Source organism: Corvus brachyrhynchos, unplaced genomic scaffold (assembly GCF_000691975.1).
Source record: "Corvus brachyrhynchos isolate BGI_N302 unplaced genomic scaffold, ASM69197v1 scaffold83, whole genome shotgun sequence".
NCBI lineage: Eukaryota > Metazoa > Chordata > Aves > Passeriformes > Corvidae > Corvus > Corvus brachyrhynchos.
The window spans coordinates 223,738-243,390 of NW_008238464.1; the positions used below are offsets into that span (position 1 = coordinate 223,738).

Sequence of the window (19,653 nt, forward strand, 5' to 3'; positions counted from 1 at the left end):
TCACGCGTTCCACATGGTATTCTGATTATATACTGCTTTTATGTTAAATAATTTACATTTAGCCATGTAACATTAGCAGCTTGAAGCAGGAACTCTTAAGAAAGACAAGGGAGACAGAGTGCCTGGGCTTTATTTCCACACTCTGCCAATGGCAGACTGTATGAATTAAACCCCAGAAAGTAACTAATTCCCCCTTCAGATTCCCATTTCCCTTTCTTTTAGTGTGTACAGATCATCTCTTCCCCTGTTCATTTACTTATCCAGCACATTGCATCTGAAAGTCTAGATTTCAATGCTCTCATGTAGTACAAGAAATGCGAAGAAAAGCAATTCTAGTTCTATACTGTGTATGATGTACTTCTTCACCAGTACAGGAAAAGAAGGAGGTGCTAATCTTTGCATTCATCTGAATGACCAAAATTGAAAATTCTGGTCTCAATCCACAGAAGTAGAAAACAATTGTTTAGGTATAAGATTAAAGAATACAAGAAAAGGACTAGCTTACATGGCTTCCTACAGCACCATGGAATCAGCTCAGTGAATTAGAGGATAACTTCTGCTTTTATTGCCCTGCATAAAGAAATAGTGTCTTCAAGCATGGCTCTCAGGTTATATCCAAATCTGTACATTTGTCTGGACTACAATCTACCCTTCCCACAAAACTTTTAGTTACTAACTGTTGAAAGATTTCTCCTCCCCTTTAACTAATTCAGCTTTGTTTACTGCCATTATATACTTAATACTCCCTCTCAGCTACAAAATTACTGTCTCCAGACAAAAAAATCTCAGGCAGGGATTGCACTTCCAGTGTAGGAAAGCAACATGAAAAGCACAGGCATTTTCAGGTCAGTGTTCACCACTAACAGAGACCCACCAGTCAATATACAGCTGTTACTAACAAACATAGGACTCCGTGCTCTGCAAAGCAGGTCAGAACAGCTACTGGGAACTACAAAGTAGCTGAACCTTTATAATCTTTGTAAGAGCATGGTTTAGAAAATTCCTTCTGGTCACAAAGCCAACTGAGACTTCAAGAGCCCAAATATCCTTGAACTTGTAGATGCATCTAGAAATCCCACAATAATGGATACATTTTCCCACTAATACACTTTCTTTTCTTTATATCAAATCTTTTATTCCCTCCATCATGAAGCATTACCTGTATTATGTCTAGGACAACAACCAACATTTTTTCCATTCATGACTTCTCTCAGTCAGCACGAACACCTCCATACTTGATTGACACAAAAAGATTGTACTGTCTCCTGCATACCTGATATAAGAATGGCCTCACTGTTCCCAATAGTTTTTCCTTTCTAAAGAAAAGGTCTAGCAAAATTTTATGGCCACAGTCTATAGAGGGAATAATGGGCAGCACTGAATTTTTTATTATAACACAAAAGATGGGAGATGAAGGTACAAAGTCATTCTGTCTTTTTCCTTCCAACATCCACAGGAAAATCAACAAATCCTCTTAGCAGGGCTCTTGGAGTCTGCTAGCTTAACAGAATTACAGAATAACAGGGGTAGAAAAGACCATGTTGCCATGCACCTGATCCATTAAAAACTGAAATTGAGCCACGGGCTTGCATAGTTGAATTATATCAGAAAAACACATTCAAGATTCAAAATCATCTGAGAACTCTAGAAAATATTTCAGTTTTCCATATTAAGAGCAAAACTCTCTCCCTCTTTCTTTTCATTATTATTTTTTTTTTTGTTCGTTTATTATACTTTAATGTCAATTATTAAACTGTTCTTATCTCAACCCACAAGTTTCTGGTTCTCCTTCCCACCTCACCTAACAGGGTCAGAGGGAGTGAAAGAGCAGTTGCATGGTACAAACTTTGTGCCAGAGCTTAAAAGAATAGGAGGGAAGACAGGTGAAGAAAGGCAAAAAGAGGTGGTGCATAGGTGAGACACGGCAAGGCAAGGCAAGTGAACAAGCCAAGGGGACAGCAACTTTACCACATAATTGTCCTCTAGAGAAGAGAAAAACCCCAAAACAATATCAGCATACTTACTTCAGAGGCTTTTTAAAAGTATACACAATTTTTGAGAGGAGAAAACAGGTTGAGGAAAATACAGATGATAAGAAAAATAACACTGATCTGCAGAGAATCCGTTGGAAGAATAAGCAGAAGAGAAGCAATATTTCATACTGCACTTCGTACTTTCAAGCTCTACCTTTAAGCTATGGATTGGATAGGTGTGTCAGTTTTGGTTATCTGAAAGAAAATACAGAGCCAAACAATAGTATCTTGGATAGAAAAGTTTCTACACAGCATTACTGGTAAGTATTATAATCAATAATTCATTGATAAAAACTAATTTCTGAAAAATGTATTCTATAGGAAACAGAAGAATGCATTTGTAGACTAACAGATTTTGAACACTCACATGAATGACATTAAAAATTGCAGGCTGATTTCATAATGCACTAATTTTAAATCAATGAGTGAGCAGGGATTTAATTTGCATGCCAAAAATCTGTAGATCCTTACTTCTAACAACTGCATTCTTCTAACATGATGTAGAACGTACCATATGTCATATGCCTTCAAGCAAATCACACTGACCCCCCACCTAAGCCTTTATCTTCTTTATTAAAGGAGTGCTTCTTGCTTAATTATATCAGAGTATTTAGGGGAAAATGAAGAATTTTGTTAAACTTTGCATTCCCCCCAGTAAAAATATTTAATAAATTATATGGAAATAGATTATGGGGTATTATTTGGAGTGTATCATAGTGTCTCCCTTCAAAATATGAGCTGGGTTACTTTCCTCATCCAGTTTTCCGATCACTCTAACGGGAGTTACTCATCCTACATTTAGAAAACATAGGTTATGTTCCTTTTGTATCTGAGTATCTGCAACAGTCACTGAAGATGGGTGCAAAATATTCATGGAAATGACTGCAGAATGGGAAAAAAACCCAAAATCAACCTTGTTACCAACCACTAAATACCTGGTTTGGGTAGGATTCAGTGGTAAACTCCTGAGCTCAAGTCCTAGCTCTTTTCCAGGCTAGGGGAAATCGTGATCTGCATTCTCCTATATTCCGTCAGAAACGCCTCTAATTATTTAATCACTCACTGTATCTCTGTTTAAAGTTCAAGAAATTCTCATAGCTCCTGAGTAGAAAACTGCTCTTTAAAGGGCTATTAGGAACTCAGAGGTTTCAAATGAGACAGTCACTTTACAGGTTGTCGAAAAAAAAGAAAAAACAAAAGCAAATTACCCATTCTCCTCAACCAGCTCCCACCACCCAGCAGCCCTTCTGCTCAAGAGGCTGCCACACTTTTTGCAGGCTCATCTCATGTAGACCATAGTCTGAGCGAGTTTCGGGTAACTTTCTTTTGTCCAGTTTATTTGTTTGTTTCAAACTAGTCCTGAAAAAGATGTAGTCAAACAACATGCAGGCAATCCATCCTTCAAAAACTATTTGTCAGGTAATATATACATGGATTCTGTGTAAAAACCCTCTGACTTTTTACCAGAAAGTGAGATCCCTAGCCATTTTCAATACCTCATCTATAGAGCTATACAAAAGGTATGTAGTAAAACTAAGATTAATACAAGAATTTCACCAAAGACAGAACTATACCTGCACTTGACACAATACCAGTGCAAGATGCCTTTTAAGTCTCAAAGCTACTTTCACTGGAAAACCCAGAAATTTAGGACTGTTTAAGAAATCAAAATATTTTCTTTAAACAGCAACAGGATCTTAAGCCCTACCTAAATCATGCCTCATTGCAGAAGAACATCATTAAATGGCACCAAGTCATAGTGTTGATCAGTTGCGTACAGAATGAACACCACCTGGAATCCCCCATTTTCCAGCTCTCCTAGGAGAGCCCATAACATTTGTAGCTGATGCAAATTTACAGTAAGAAAACAGGCACTTAAGGATATGGTAAAGAGAGGAAATATAAGGAAAATATAAGGAAATATACAGTAAATATAAGGAAAGTCCAGTTAGCATGAAAATCCTTTCCATCCAGTTAGCTTTAATATGTGCTTAAAAATATATGTTGAATGTGCTACCAGACACTTATCTGTCTTATCTTGTCCTCAGCTCCATCAGCCACAGCATTACTTGTCAGTTGAAGGTGGTGATTGTCATGCTCTGCTCTGCACTGGCGCAGCCTCAGCTTGGGGCATCACAATATAAGAAAAATATTAAACTGTTAGAGAGTGTCCCAAGCAGGAGCACAGGGAGGTTGAAGGGCCTTGAGACGAAGCTGTGTGATGAGTGTCTGAGGCCACTTGGTCTGTTCAGCCTGCAGAAGAGGAGACCGAGGGGAGACCTCATTTCACTTACAACTTCCTGATGAGGGGAAATGCAGGAGCAGACTCTAATCTCTTCTCTGTGGTGACAGGACTCGCGGGAATGACATGAAAGTGTGTCAGGGAAGGTTTAGGTTGGATATTAGGAAAAGGCTCTTCACCCAGAGGGTGGTTGGGCACTGGAACGGGTTCCCCAGGGCAGTGGTCACAGCACCAGCCTGACAGAGCTCAAGGAACATTTGGACAACACTCTCAGGCACATGGTGAGATTCTTGGGACAGTCCTGTGCGGGGCCTGGAGTTGGGCTTTTGATATCCTTGTGGATCCTTCAAACTAAGGATATTCTGTGATTCTATAGTCTTCCCAGAAAAGTTTCATCATTATTTCTGCCTCTGAGACTAAGTCAAAAGTTCACAGAACGTTTTAGTTTGGTGCTTGAAACGAGGTTTTCTCATTTTTTGTTAGGTTTCGGTTGGTTTTTTTCCCCAAATAATTTCTATTAAGTAACATGTAATGTCCTATGATTTACTTTCAACACTCATTAGTTCAGTGTCTACTGAACTACTGTATACCAGGACACAGAGCGTCAAATTAGCTCACTAAGGTAAGGAACATCCAACTAATAGCCATTTTGAGAAGTTTGCTATAAACATCTTGTCCCACATCATACTATATTTTCTTTGACAGAAGCAGGACCCAGTTCCACTGGAGCAGCATTCTGCTGCTCCAACCTCAAGGCCCTCCTATTGTGTCCCTATGAGCACCTGCTTGTACTACAACAAGGAAAAAACTCCTGTACTAAACAAAGAGCCTCAGATCAGAGAAACTCTGTGTATGCTGAAGGAGGAGCTATTTTTGCAAAACCATGGTAGACTACCAAGAAATGCAGGACTGTTATATCATGCCTGAGTACAAGTGAGAAAAAAAAAAATCAACCATAACTTTGGCTTTTCAACTCCCTCCTCCTTGCTGCTGCATCACAGCAAGATCACTAGGAGCACAGAACATTGCTCTTTTACACCAGCTGCAGTAGCTCAAATGTAAGCTCTCCAGAAAATCTGGCCCACGCTCACACTAAAACATGTACATCACAGGTGGAATCAGAGACTTAAGCTGATAAAACCATTTTTTCTCTGCAGAGCATGTGCAAACAGACTTGCAGGCATATTTTCTCAGTGACAACAGAATGCATTTCTGACACGCAGGAAATGTCTTCCCACCTCCAAAGCCTTAAAATTTAGTGTCCTTTCTAACCTCATGACATAAGAAAGTTTGGTGAAAGGTGCTTGCTTTTGAAAATGAAAAAAACACATGTTCCTATATTTTCTTCAGAGCCAAACCACTGTCTGAACTGTTTTTGGCAAAGTTTTGCAATATATATCTGCTATTCTTTACAATACTCATCTGAAATACAGTATTTATAAAGAAAAACACTACACAGATGTTTAATTAGATTATAACATCAGCCCCAAGTACTTATATCCTTATTTCACCATTTTTATTTTAGTTTTATGATCCAAGATAGTTCCACAGGAACAAATTACTAGATAAAGCTAAAATTGTCTACAGTTTTCTATGTAAAACTGACTCTGTCCTCCCTCTCATTCTGGAAAATGCTCAGTTGAAACAAATGGAGATTTAGCCCATGGACAGGCTTCCAATTCTAATGAAAATGGAAGCTGAGCCTTTTAAAACTCCATTAGAAACAAAATAATCAAAAAGCACTTTCAAATGCAGTTCCTGACTTTAGCTTCCATGTGATACTTGGTATAAATCAGATCATTTATTTAGGAGCTGATGGATTTTTGGCATGTTCCTCGTTTTAATTTAATTATGATTTTGACCGCTAGTTTGTTTGCCATTTTACTCAAAGCATTTTACAAAGATCCTTGTAACTCTAGACCTATAAAGAGGTTGAAATGTGAGAGATTCTGTTATCACTGCCTATATATTTGTATAGGCTGAAATATATTAGCAACAACACACAAAAAACCAATTCCATATGTAAGAGATGGTGAAATATGTAGAAAGAAGCCACATTCCTAAACACTACTACATCAGCAAAAAGTTCATGTATAAATCTGGGCTAAACCAAAGAATTCACACAAGTTGACCATTCAATGTATCAGCTGTCGTTATCTAGAATGATCACACAATACCAGTTTAGCCAAACTTTTGGAAAATCCAGAAGAAACTCCCAATCTGCCTCTTTCCAGTTAGCTAACCTAGCTGTGCCACAATCTGTCAAAAACTTTGTGTGCTGTTCCACTTAGGCAGCTCTCAAAATACAGGTCCAGTTTTCTCTTTTTTAAGATATTCTCCCAGGCTTCCTATATTTGTTTTCACTTTCCTTTTTCTTTATACCATTTTTACAGTACTATCCAGATGGCAAAGAAATGCTCAGACCAATTTACATAAATACAGTTTCAGACAACAGAGAGTTAGAGAACACATTGCAGGGAAAACCGTAAAGACAAATTTCAGGTGACGGCAATCAAACAATCTTGCAGTCTTTTTTTTTTTTTTTCTAATATACTCTGCAAAAGAATTATATACTAAATTATAATATTATGCAAACTAAAAACTCCTAGTATCTAACCTTTTAATCTGGAAGCAATCACAAATACTTTAGGAAAAAAAGAAATATGAAAGCAGCAGGCTAGCACAGATCACCACATTTCCATTTATATTGATGAATTCAACCATTTATGCCAGGTGAGAAACTGGGTCCCCTGTGGAATTCAGATCGCAATATCAGGCACCAGGCAGATCCTTTGCTACTGCATACATCTCATATTTGTTTGGCCCCATGCAGCACAGACGAAATTCCCCAATTTACAGGTGTTTCACTTTGCACTCTCCACACAGTGCACATTCAAAGAAAAGACAGAAGGCGGTGAGGATCCAGTATGTTCTAGTGCCAAAATCAACTCTGGGTAATTTTAGGTCTTATAATTAGACTCTCAGTGTGGAATATTTTAGGAGAACATGGCTCAAAATTATGCCTGGCATAGTTCTTTTAACTTTCTGAGAGATTAATTTAGCTCTTTTATTGTTTATGCTGTTTTACACATTGCATATAGGTATCAGAATAAGTCAGAAACGGAGACAAAATCATTGACTGCATTTACCTCAATCACTATGTATGCCCTAATTGAATCACAAGCAAAAATGATTGCATGAACTGAATTTATCCAAAATTGATAGTCTGATTTCAAATCAGCATTGAGACTACATTATTCTGACCAAACAATATAGCTTGATAGCTCATCTCAGTGTCTAATGAAGTAACGTTTGCATAATGCATGAATCCAGTTTAGGAAAATTGAAACTTCTTTGCCTTAAAGATGGCCAGATGTTTAGTGAGCATGTGCTCAAGGGACAATTTCACCCAGAGTAATGAAGACCAAGACTGAGATAGATAAGTAATACAGGAGGAAAATTTTTATTTCCATTTGCAGTGCAGCAAGTAGTTTGGCGATCCCAATTCTTCAGTTACTAGGAGTAGTAAAATTAAGCAATTGGCACTTTTGGACAAACAAAAAAAAGCTTTTTTTATTCCAATATAATAATCTCTATAAATTGAAAGTCTAGGACCATACCTTTCTATAATTCACAGTTTTGACTGCTTTTTAATTTGACCTCAATCTATAAGTCTTCTAGGTAATGAAAAACACATACTGTGCACTCTGCAGCAAATATACTTCAGGGAAATATCCACCTGGAAAGCCATTTGAAAGCATAGAGCTGTCAGAGTCTGATATATTGAGTGTGTGTAAGCAGATGACAGTTATTTCTTCATCTCAGCTGACACATTTTACCAAACAGGAACTATCAGCCAAAGCTCACTATCCCTTGAGTTCACTAGCTCCTGTTTTCAAAAATGATTTTGAGAGGCAAGGTCTGAAAACAAAGGTTACTTATTCTTATTGGGTAAACAATACAGGTGGAAAAAAATCATAAAATCTTGTGCACACGCGTCCTTTTTCTTATCTGAGAGAGCCGTTGCAAACTTCTAGCCTGTCAAGATAAACATGTTCTGGGTAGAAATAAGATTCATTAATCAACAGACAGCAGAGAGAAAGGTTAGTACATACAACTGAGGCAGAAAAAGATGCAATAGACAGGAAAGGTGACAAGTAGTCACCACTTGAAGAGATTACCAGGAGCACAAGTACAGTCACAATACCAATGTCACTTTTGAGCTTGTGCTTTTCCATGTTCAACAGGATTATGAAATTTAATTTCCAGGATTCTTCTTTTAAAGGATTTAGTAATTGCTCTTGAGGAGAAGGACCAGGAGGTCTGAAATAGCATGGCTGTCTTATGAAATGTTCTCAAAATAGTATCCAATCATTTTCATCCTTCCTCCTCTCTTGCAGTTCCCTGTGCTATATCACATTTGTTCTGTTTCTTCCATACAGTCCTCACAGGAACTTTTGGCTTCATAGAAGAATAGTAACACAGAAGCAGATTACATGACAGTGTAATAATCACTGTGTCAACGCCAACATGATGAAGAGCCTCCAAGACCAAGTGTTTTCTCTATTTTTCTTTGTAACTGCTGGCCTAAACTCCTTCCTTCAAAGATTGTTATTTTAAATCTCAAATCAAAACAGGTAAAACAGTCCTATTATTATGACATATTTTTTTGTTTAGACCAAAATTCCTAAGAAGAATACTTACCAAAATCATACCAGATTTCTTCTGGTAAGCCAAGAATCATACAGATTTAATCTAAATTTCTAATCTCATTTTATTCAAATATTCAGTATCTATGCAAGGAAAATCTCAGTGGAGCTGATGTAACTATTTAACAACCACTGTCATTTATGTTAAGCTAAACACTGTAAGAAAGAGCTTGACACCTTCATACCTTTATGAACCTGTTGCAATTTTCATAATTCTGACCTGACAAAGAGAGGGCTATGTTCACAAAGGTATGAAGGCTAGGTATTTAATACCTCCCATGACTAAGTTCCTTAAATACTTTTAAAAATTCTGTTCTCCTTGAAAAATATGCCAAAGCAATTGTGAGAAAGCAAGAATAAGTTTTCCCTGCTCCCAAGTCTCCCAAGGAATGCAATTTCCCAGATAAACTGTGGGGTAAGCACAGGAAACAGTCAGAAAGAAAACCAGCAGTTTATTTGGTTTAAAAATCTCACAACGGCCTTGAAAATTTATTCTCCTAGACCCCTGAATAGTTTCTGTATCTTTATCATTTATAACCTTAAAAAACCCTCAAACAGCAGTTAGTAAAATTATTATAATACCATTAAAATGCCTGTTGCTAGTTTTAAAGCAGTGACTCCACTTTAATATCTGAGATGTTTAACTAAAACATATCCAAAGCTCTATAGTCAAAACTATCTGCTTCTGGGTAGTGTGCAAAAAACCAAAAATAGTTACAAGAATAGCTTCCTCTCACAAAATTTCTTCACTTTCAAGGGTTGCAAATGTAATTTGTAGAAGTAGGAAAAGAAACACAAAGTTTCATGAGGGGATAGAAGTTTTAAGTGTAGAAAACAGCTTGCCCAACACAACACAGTATGTAACAGAACCCACCTGTATCTTATAAGTCTGATGAAAAGCAGACATAAAAGAAGACTGCGGTGGAAAGAACTTTGAGGAAGAAAGCTATGAAAACGTATAAAGAACCTAGAATATCGATATTTTTGACCACATAAAAAACCCTTTTCCAGACCAAGAAAGCAATAAATTAGGACAACTTTGATTTAAAAAGAGGAAAGTATACTGTGTTAGCAAAAGCATGGAAGTGCTGGGATACAGATACAACCCTGCAGGCTGTGGACATTTTTAATTGCAGAAACCAAGCATTTGTATTATTCTTCAGTTCTGTATAGTCATTCAGCAGAAATACCTTGTCTGTACCAGAAAAAAGCATATCTGAGAGTACTTAAGAGTCAAGGGACACCATGTTCACTAAAAAAGCTTGAAGGGAAATGTAATACAATTCTCTAAACCTTATTTTTCAGCAATCTGACAAAAAAGGAAATTATGTCTAATTAGATGGATGACAAGTTCTCTTGTTAAAAAAAAGAGTAAGGTAGGGAGGTTCTTCTGGGTTTTGCTCATTGCAACAATGGTGTGGAATATGCCGATCATTGCTCTGATATTCAAATGATGCTGATGAGTATTCATTCTTTACAAACCAAAAAATCTTACAGAAAGCTGAAGATGACTCTGTGACCCAAGAACAGTTCATAACCCTGTATTCACTTACTTCTTCCTAACTACCAAGCACATTTATAATGCTGCTGGAATTGCTCTATGGATGCTGTGATGGCTAGGTCTACATTCCCAGAGAGTTATACCATGAAGTCTTCCAATAACTTGTCATTAGTACATTACTATTACTTACAGAACAAATCAACAACATCCATTTGCTTCCTGAATAAATCCATCATTGAAAGAACTAAGGAAGACCAAACTCTCAAAACCATGGTTTAAATTAGGTCAATATCGTTCAGGAATCCAATAAACAGGTCGACACAAAAGTAATTACTCTTTCATGGAGCAATCATGGAAAGCTGAAAGTCTAAAACAAAGTTGATAAACACTTGACCACTCAAAAATGAAATTGATTTAGGCCAAGAGATTGTCAATTTACCCTAAAGTAGTTCAATACCCTGCACAGAAATTTAGTCATAGTTTTTCTAAACTTACTTTCCCAAATGTTGGCGATAAAGAACGTGAAGCTATGAACAAGAAGGGCAACTACTTTCTAAAGGAACTTTAACACTGAGTACACTAATTCTAAAGCCTAAGGCCTGCAGGCCCAAAAAAGAGGTTATTGAAGTGGGCGAAATCGAGCTTTAGAAACTGGGGCTAGGCTGGAAAGGAGTTTCTTACCACTTTTTGTATGAAGGCTAATACACTACCTCAAAGAGAAGGTACGTGTTAGATGTTGTCACACTGTTTATCTATGGAAAAAAACATTTAGCCTAGCTGCTCTTCAAATCTTAATACCCACTACTGAGCAGATAAGACATTTAATTTTCCTATCTTACTGAAATTAAACTGCTCATTTGTCATACACCTTTTTGAGACAACGCTAAGGCTAAGTCCATCCATACTTGACAATCTGCTTGAATTCTGATAAGACAGAGCAGCAGACAGAAGACCAGTCCATTACCAAAGATTTGTGACAGAATCTATCATTCCTCCAAGAAGCGAACTGGATTTCGTGCCAGTGAGGTAAATTATGGCAGTATGTATCTTACCGCTACACATCACAGCACAAGCTTCATTGCAGAAAAGTGAACATTATTCTAGTCCATCCCATTGCACCTCAAACAAGGGCAACATAAGGCCTTTATCCAAGTCTGTATCTCCCAGGCCCTGTTTTAGTCACACAAAGTGAAGCCCTAGAGAAGATCAAATCTAGAAGCTGCCAAGGTGATATGTGACAAATTCAATCCATGTTCCCTTTTCCCCCTCAACTTCCTCTTTTCCAGTCAGTTTCACTTTTGAAATTATATGAGCCTCTCAAATCATCACTGGTGGAACAGAAGCCACAGATAGATTCAAGTTTCATTTTATTACTACTACCTCCCAGAAACATTTTTATAGTGAGGCACTGACAGCCAGAGCTTAAGACAACAAGAATGAGCCTGTACACGAGGTGATTTTGATTTATCAGAAAAAAATCCATTCATCTTAAAAGTTTTCTATAATGCATACATATTTTTTATCAAGAGAGATCCAAACTTGATGACAGTATATAAATATGCTCTAGAAACAAGCACAGTAACCTAATCATAATCTAGCAAAATGTTCAAGTGTATGATTAGTATCTTAGTTGTCATAAACAAACAGACCTCAGACTAAAATTTAGTCCAGTACATGAGTGTTCTCTTAGGTCACAGAGCAAAAATGGTGCTTGTAGAATTTGCAGGGAAAGGTACAAATACCCCAAGGCGTTCCATTATTTCAGTGATTATCTGAACCCATCAACTGGAAAACTCACACTCAGAAATAACTGAAACCATCTCCCTACACAATTGCTTTATAAATAGATTAGGTAGTGAGATAAGATAGTGAGATAGAGTTAGAAAAACACACTTCAAGTTAACAATGAGCAAGGCATCAGTCTCGTGCCCAAACAGTGACTTGCACTATCTTTGAGAACATGCCCATAAAGGAAATACTTGGGGGTATTTCACGGTGGGCAGAAAATGGGATGAAATCTGGCTATAAAGTAGCTTTGCCCTATTATGGAAAGATTCACCAGGCTATGTTTCTATAATTGCAGATGTTCCAACAATAATTTTAACTATCAAGCAAATAGACAAACACTTAAAGCATGCAAGAAATACAGGCTTAATTGTAAGCTTTGAACAGTATTTTAGACAAGTCTCCAGATCAAGACTATTCTTTTAGATATCTATATTGTCTAGTGGAGAAGCAAAACAAGCATGTGGGGACTTTGAAACTTAAGTTCAAAGAAGTCTACCAATACATTAAGGGGTAAAATAGTGTAAAAATTGCTTTTATCTTAGAACACTTAACTGAACAAATGGGAAATATAGTACCCATAAAGATATTTGACATAGCCTAGAGTGTGGACACAAAAGAATGTAGTGATGAAATACATAAAAGAAACACTCTGAATTGCCATTTAAAAATACTTGAGAATAAAGAGATGACCGTATATCCAGCATATAACCAATTACTATTTTTATGGACAGGTAAGTACAGTTTAGAAGGTTGCTTCTCACACTCTCTTCAACTTACTTTCTGTACAGCTGTGTTAAAATGAGATTCCAGTTGCAAAAACCACACAGGTGTCAAATTTTTCCTTCAATTGTAATTTGTGCTGCAGCCTCAGATTCTTGTAGCTACTCAGTTAACCCTGTATCTGTGAACGCACAAATACACAGGTTTTGATGCCATCGAGGTTTAATAGTCTATGTAATTTTACCGTGTTTACCTTTCTGTCCCACAAAACTACTTCTGGGGGATTTTTTCTTCCCCACTATTTATGTCTAGTTACCAATTTGTATATTGGTCTCTTTCTCTTTTCTATTCTTTTATTGACAAGCCAGTATTGCTTATCTGTAGAAAACCAGGCTACAGTAAGCCACGCTAAGACTGTGCCATGATGATTTTTGCCTTTTCTTTTATGCCCCAAACCAGGCTACAGTAAGCCACGCTAAGACTGATGCCATGATGATTTTTGCCTTTTCTTTTATGCCCCTTTTATACCTTTTTATAACTTCTGTATTCCTAGTGGTTTTTTAGCCTACATTCTTGGACTTGTTTGTCAAGCCAGGAGATTAACATTTTAAAAGCTTCGTAGTTAGGGATCAGAATGCCCCAGACCCCAAGGTCCTCTCCAGAACACATTCTATAAACTAAGATAGAACCATCCAGGGGAAGGCTCCTTGGGGAGGGAGGCTCATTTAAGCCTCTCATTGGGGAATCTTTGATAGATATGCTAATTAGTAAGACCTATAATGTTATACTTGATCTATTGTGGGTGAGCATTGCGGTGTGCACTGAAGTGCATTTGACTTGGACGTAGTGCACCTAAGGATCCTTAAAATAAATACTGAAGTAAAACCCCTTTTTCTCTTCTAACCATGTTTGATTCTTGATTTCAAGACCAGGAAAAGGCATCGAGACTATGTTTTATAAGGCAATTTATAAACCTTTACAGCTATTGACAAGAACAGGAGGGTTGACAAAAAATGGATGATGGCTTTTAATGAAAGATCATATGCTTCCTGGACACCATTTGGAATGGAAAGTACTTAAAAAAAAATACTAAACAAGGACAGATATATAAAACTGAGTGATATGGAATTCATACATCTAGTCTACAATATAAACCATGGGGAAAAAATAAAAAAAAAAGATTGCAAATGAATCCGAAAATTAAAAAAATTAATTAAAAGAACTCATTTAGAAGATCCCTAAGATTCGCTAATATAGGGGAAGAGTGTTCATTATGATTACAGATATAACGAAGTTTTTCAATAAGAAAAGGTTGAATTAAAATCTTCTATCCTACAATCCAAGGTCTCTAATGACATTGTACCTTGAAATGGCAAATTGTAGATTTCTTTAACTTACTTTATTAAGTGATAAAAACCAAGACAAAGAGATAAAATGTGCATATAGGAGCATATAATTTGGCTCATAGCATCCATTTGTCATTTACTTTTAAATAAACCAGTTTTTGTATCCTTTAAATGAGTCTAAGCTCACATCTTATTATGTTTTTGATAAAGGACAGGCATCAAGATATTTATACTTATGATGGCTTTTATTTATTAAAAAGACACCCTAAAATTTATGAATGGGAATTCATGCATCTTGGAATCTTAAATTTCAAAATACTCATGTATAACATCAATAATTTCTACCATTTCAGAACATCATGCCATAACTCAAAATGCTGAAATTACTTCTTTAAAGCTACTGCCACTTGCAACCAGTTCATGATTCAGCCTGTTTTTCCTTGTCTGTTACTACACAATACCTACTTCTTCATATCAGGTCTTTTAAAACCATGACCCAAAGAAGTCTTCCATGTCACAGACAATGGAATAATCACCTCTGTCTATTCAGAAAACAAATCTCTATTGTCTTCATAAGGATATTTCAATGATGGGTCTCTAATAGAAGAGAAACCACATTACTCTTTCACAATCCTGTTGGTTTGATTTTTTTCTGGAAATCTTCAGGTTTATAGTAGACATATTGAAAGTACCTAGAAAATGAGTCACTGATACATCTTTTAGGGGAATTGGCAGAAACTGTCCACAAAAATTACAGAATGCAGGGTTAGCCATATATTCCTGTGGATTATGCCATCATTGTCACAGAACACTACCTCTCCCTTGACTTGAAGCCTTTTTGAAGGGGTTCCCAACATTTCATCCCCTTGTGGCATTTACAGACTCAGTATAAAAGGATTCATTCTTTCTTGTAGTCACATAAAATTCATCAGAGATTAACTTTGTTACAAGTAGGTGTCTGATAGCAACTTTTTCCTGACTGTTAAAGAAACAGTTAGATATTAATATTCATAGTCAAGTCTAACCATAATTACAATAGTTAATGACATCTGAAAAGCTTTGCTCTACAAAATTGGCTAGAACATTCAGCTGAACACCCATTGAAAAAATATCTTAAAGAAAATTATTTCCTAGGTTTCACCCACTAGATGAAAATCACTGATGAAATCTGATCAGAAAATATACATGCGGAGTTTGATCTCTAGAGAAGCTCCACATGATTTTCGCTCAGAAGTGCTGCAGACTAAGAAAAAAGTAATTGAGCCAAGGTCTAAGTTTGGAATTACACAGCAGGAAAGTCTGCCTTGTACGTGTTGATCTCACTCTTGAAATAGAAGAGATGAAAATCAATGCAATCATCAATCTTTTTGCTCAATCAACCACCACCTTACCGAATTGCCTGGACAGAACAGCTCAACTTTTAATAATAATTTAGGGGAGAAAAGTTTAAAGTTCCTGTCCTGTTGAGAAAAGAGTATAGATGGATTCTACCAAGAATCGCCTTTTATTTTCTCCTGAAATGGGATTTTCATGCACATTCCTGTCCCTTTTAAATTTCAGTTATATGACAGGTATCAGACTGAAGATGGTTCCTTCCTTCCTCTTCCTTGGACACAGATAATTTCCAGCTACTGGTTCTGCTCAGCTCTTTGTGTACCCGTGCTTCAGTGGTTCACAGTCTACATGAAAAACTGCTTACTTAAATAAATTATTATTTTTAATTCCAAAAAGTCTTTGGTTTTTTTCTTCCAGTAGACCAAATCAGGGCTACTGAATACTGTAGCCAAACAGCTGAAATAACACAAGTGGGGGGAAAAGAAGCTTCTCAATCACTTGTGCCATTGGAAAGACAAGCCATCACACAGCACAGTGGCTTGCAGGTTTGTGAGGAGGACTTGCCCTCTTCACTGTAAATTTGAGACTGCAAGATCATTGCTGCTCTCTTATGTATGTTTGGACAAACTCCAAAGTAACAGAACAGAAATTGAGCTTTTGGACAAAGGTTTGCTACATTTGAGTGCCTAATGTCAATCTCCTATATTGGTAATTAGATTTGAGAACAGAAATAAAGTTCAAAAGTACCAAGCTAGTTCAGACTCAGTTTCAGTGGGATATACTGTCCACAAGCACATCTGAAATAAGGTCCATTTCTATTCAAAAGTTTAAATATAGCTTTAAGCAGTCTTGAGTTCTTAAAACTTCAGATATCTAAATTTTATATTTCATCATTTTATTTATCATTCTGCCCTTACATATTACACATATTTTTCTTCAGCTGTGACCAAGAAATATCTCAATGCCATGCACTCATTAACTACCCTAACAAGACCACTTACTATAAGAGATACAGTATGCATTTTTAAAACTGGTATTTTGGTACATCTATCTATCTTGGTGCCATAGGGTATCTTGAACTCAAAGTTAACACATAAATAAGACCCTGCTACAATAATCTTCCAAAACCCACTGATTTCTCCTATTAATTTTTCCTTCTTTCTACCTGAAGTAGTTTTGATCAAATGCTTTCTTAGTATTCCACATACATTTCCAGCACCCCAAAATTCTACTTACAAACTAATTCAGAAAGGCAAAGAGCAAAAACACATTGCCCTATTGCTTTTGAACAGAGTACCCATTCCTAGAGTAAATGGAAACCAGAGGACCTTCCAATAAATTGTTCTCTGGAGAAGTTGTTCTGGTAGACCATCAGGGAAGGGCAAGATAATTAGCTATTTATTAGTTCAAGAATGGAGCAGGTACTCCCATTGTTTGACATTCAGTGCTTGACATGAAATACCAATCAACACATTTCACAGTCATTGAATATGATGCCAAGTTGTTCACAGCACATAATTTGTTCTGTGTTTACTTGCCAGATTTTCCATTGCCAGGGTGCATAGGAGTCTCTGGCCACCTTATATTTGATATGCTGCAATGATTTGCCTTCTTTCATGCTTATAGGCAAAACCAAAGAATAAGGCTGAACAACCAGACCACCTTTTAAACCCAGGAGCTTTTCTTCCAAAACTACAAAAGATACATGCAATGCATTCATTATATTCTTACAGGAACATTGTACATGGCAGCCTTTGCATGGCCTTGAGAAAAAGAGCCATTGCTTTGAAGAGGTTATTTTAAGATCTTTAAGTACAGTAAGATATTAACAAGTCCTCCATTTCCAAGTTGTATTAAGAAAAAAATCAACCTAATTTAAGAAGAGGAATAATATGATGAATCCAAACTGGGAAGTTGCACAAGCAGCCACAGCTATCCATAACCCTATAGCTACATAAACATTCAGCTTGCTTTCTAAATCTGAATATGTTGCTGCAGAACTGAGGAAAGACCTAGAGTTAAGACCATAACAACTGACCAGCCATAGGTTTATTATTGCCACACTATCACACTGTCTCTTTCAGTTTCTCCTGCCTTTACATATGCAGTACATCTAGGTATAACTTCTTCAAAATTATACTTAGGGGGTCAAGATTGTTGGTAACTCAATGAAAGAAAAGTAACCACTGAAGAGATGTTGAATTCCAAATAAATATGCTGTTATTATTTTCATTAACTCCACATTATGAAGCTCTGTATATTTGATTGGCTCTTGAAACAACAGCTCAAGAGTTTTCTTGAAAATAGCTTCATTTCATACTTTTTTTCCTAAGATGGTTATTTTACCATTGAAGATCTACCAGCATTTTTCTATAGACAACATAGAGCATAATATTGCTTGTAGGTTTGTTCTTCTCTTGATGAGACACAAAAACCAGAATTATAGCTGAAAATAGGACTAAATCAGAATCAAAACAGCTTATCACAGTGGTATTTACTGTCTTTTTCAAAAGCTAGTATTGATGCCAAGACCACCAATCCAGATAAAAATCTTTGTTAACAAGTCACTTACCATATTTATTGATGATACAGGACCAATGCTGTTGACATAAATGTCAACATCAATAACTGTTGGTTTTACTGTGGAGAAAAAAAAAATATTATTTTGCAGACAATATAAATAATCACTTTAAATACTTTCTTCCCCAATAACCAAAAGGTGTTTTTTCAGAACTGAGAAATACGGATTATGTATTTCTAGGAAGACATGGTTCTATTACTTCTACCCAACAAAAAAAATTGCCATAAATTAAAACCTGTACCACTTCGTTATCATGATTCCCATTTGTCTCAGCAGCAATTTGTTAAAGAAACTTGCAATGCTAGGCAGGTATCTCAAAGTCAAAAGATGTCTGCCAAGAAAGCATAAATAATTCAGCATACTACTTTTTCCCTTTGCCTCAACATGCAGGTCCTTTAGCCTGTTTGTTCCACATCAAAACAATCTTCTTTCCAGATTTTTGCATCTCATCAGCCCTGAAATCATCCTAACTTAGAGTAAAATCTCTATGAAATCTGATTAGCTAAACCTAAGCAACTCTTCTTTCAATTTAGACTCATTCCCTTCAGCCCACATTGCCTTTTCACTCTTTCATCCAAAGGCTTTTGAATTTGATTTGGCTTAGTCAATGCACATTTCTCACAACATCTTCCATGTTTTCAGACTTCCAGGACTTAATAAGCCAAGAAAAGCTTGGTACTCCTTTCTTTTGCTGAGGCCACTAGGATTTCTCTTTCTTTCAGCATCTTTGGTGTCAGGGTACCTGCTGGACCTTATTGAGCTACCTCTTATTGGTGACATAACCTAACTCTAAAATAATGCCACTCTTACACTGAAGACAAATTAATTTTTTTACTTATATTGCCTTTCTTCCAAACCCACGGGGTTCAGCTCTAAATTGAGATCTAAATTAGTGGTTTACTTTCTCCAGGGTTAGCTGACTCAAAACTAAGTATAAAGTATAAATGCTGTTTTAGCCTGCATAGTGAGAAATTATGCAGACTTGCCCCTGGTAAGCCAACAGCTTCTGTTGGACATCTTTCTTTCCCATAGAAGCACCTTCTCTTCTACATGGTTTTCAAAAATCTCCAGAGAGTATTCAAATCACTGAAGTTTGGGAACTGTGCTGGACTTGGTTTTCTTTCACTAACCCCCAAGCCTCCTAGAATGAGGAAATGCAGATATATCAGCCATTCAAAACTCAGAAAGCTTTCCTCTGGAAAGCTACTGAGCAGAGAAGTGAGGAACAGTTAAACACTGTTGGAAGCTTATCTCTCGTAAGTATCAGTCAATTGGTCTAAAGCCATCTAATTGGCACAAAGCTGAAGATAGACAGGAATCTTCACATGTAAAGATGAATGTTTTTTGCCTGCATCCCCCAAATTTCAGACTATCAATGAGGTGCCAAGTGGTTTTAAA

General features: G+C 36.6%; 1 protein-coding gene across 1 annotated transcript in view; it reads right to left on the minus strand.

Annotated features, from left to right (window-relative positions):
- Nucleotides 1-19,653, minus strand: part of LOC108447345 (gamma-aminobutyric acid receptor subunit gamma-3-like) — a 42,782-nt gene that overhangs the window by 7,798 nt on the left and 15,331 nt on the right. Inside the window, exon 3 of the mRNA XM_017736965.1 lies at nucleotides 18,247-18,314. Coding sequence (XP_017592454.1) covers nucleotides 18,247-18,314 — 68 coding nt within the window. The remainder of the gene's footprint in view (nucleotides 1-18,246; nucleotides 18,315-19,653) is intronic.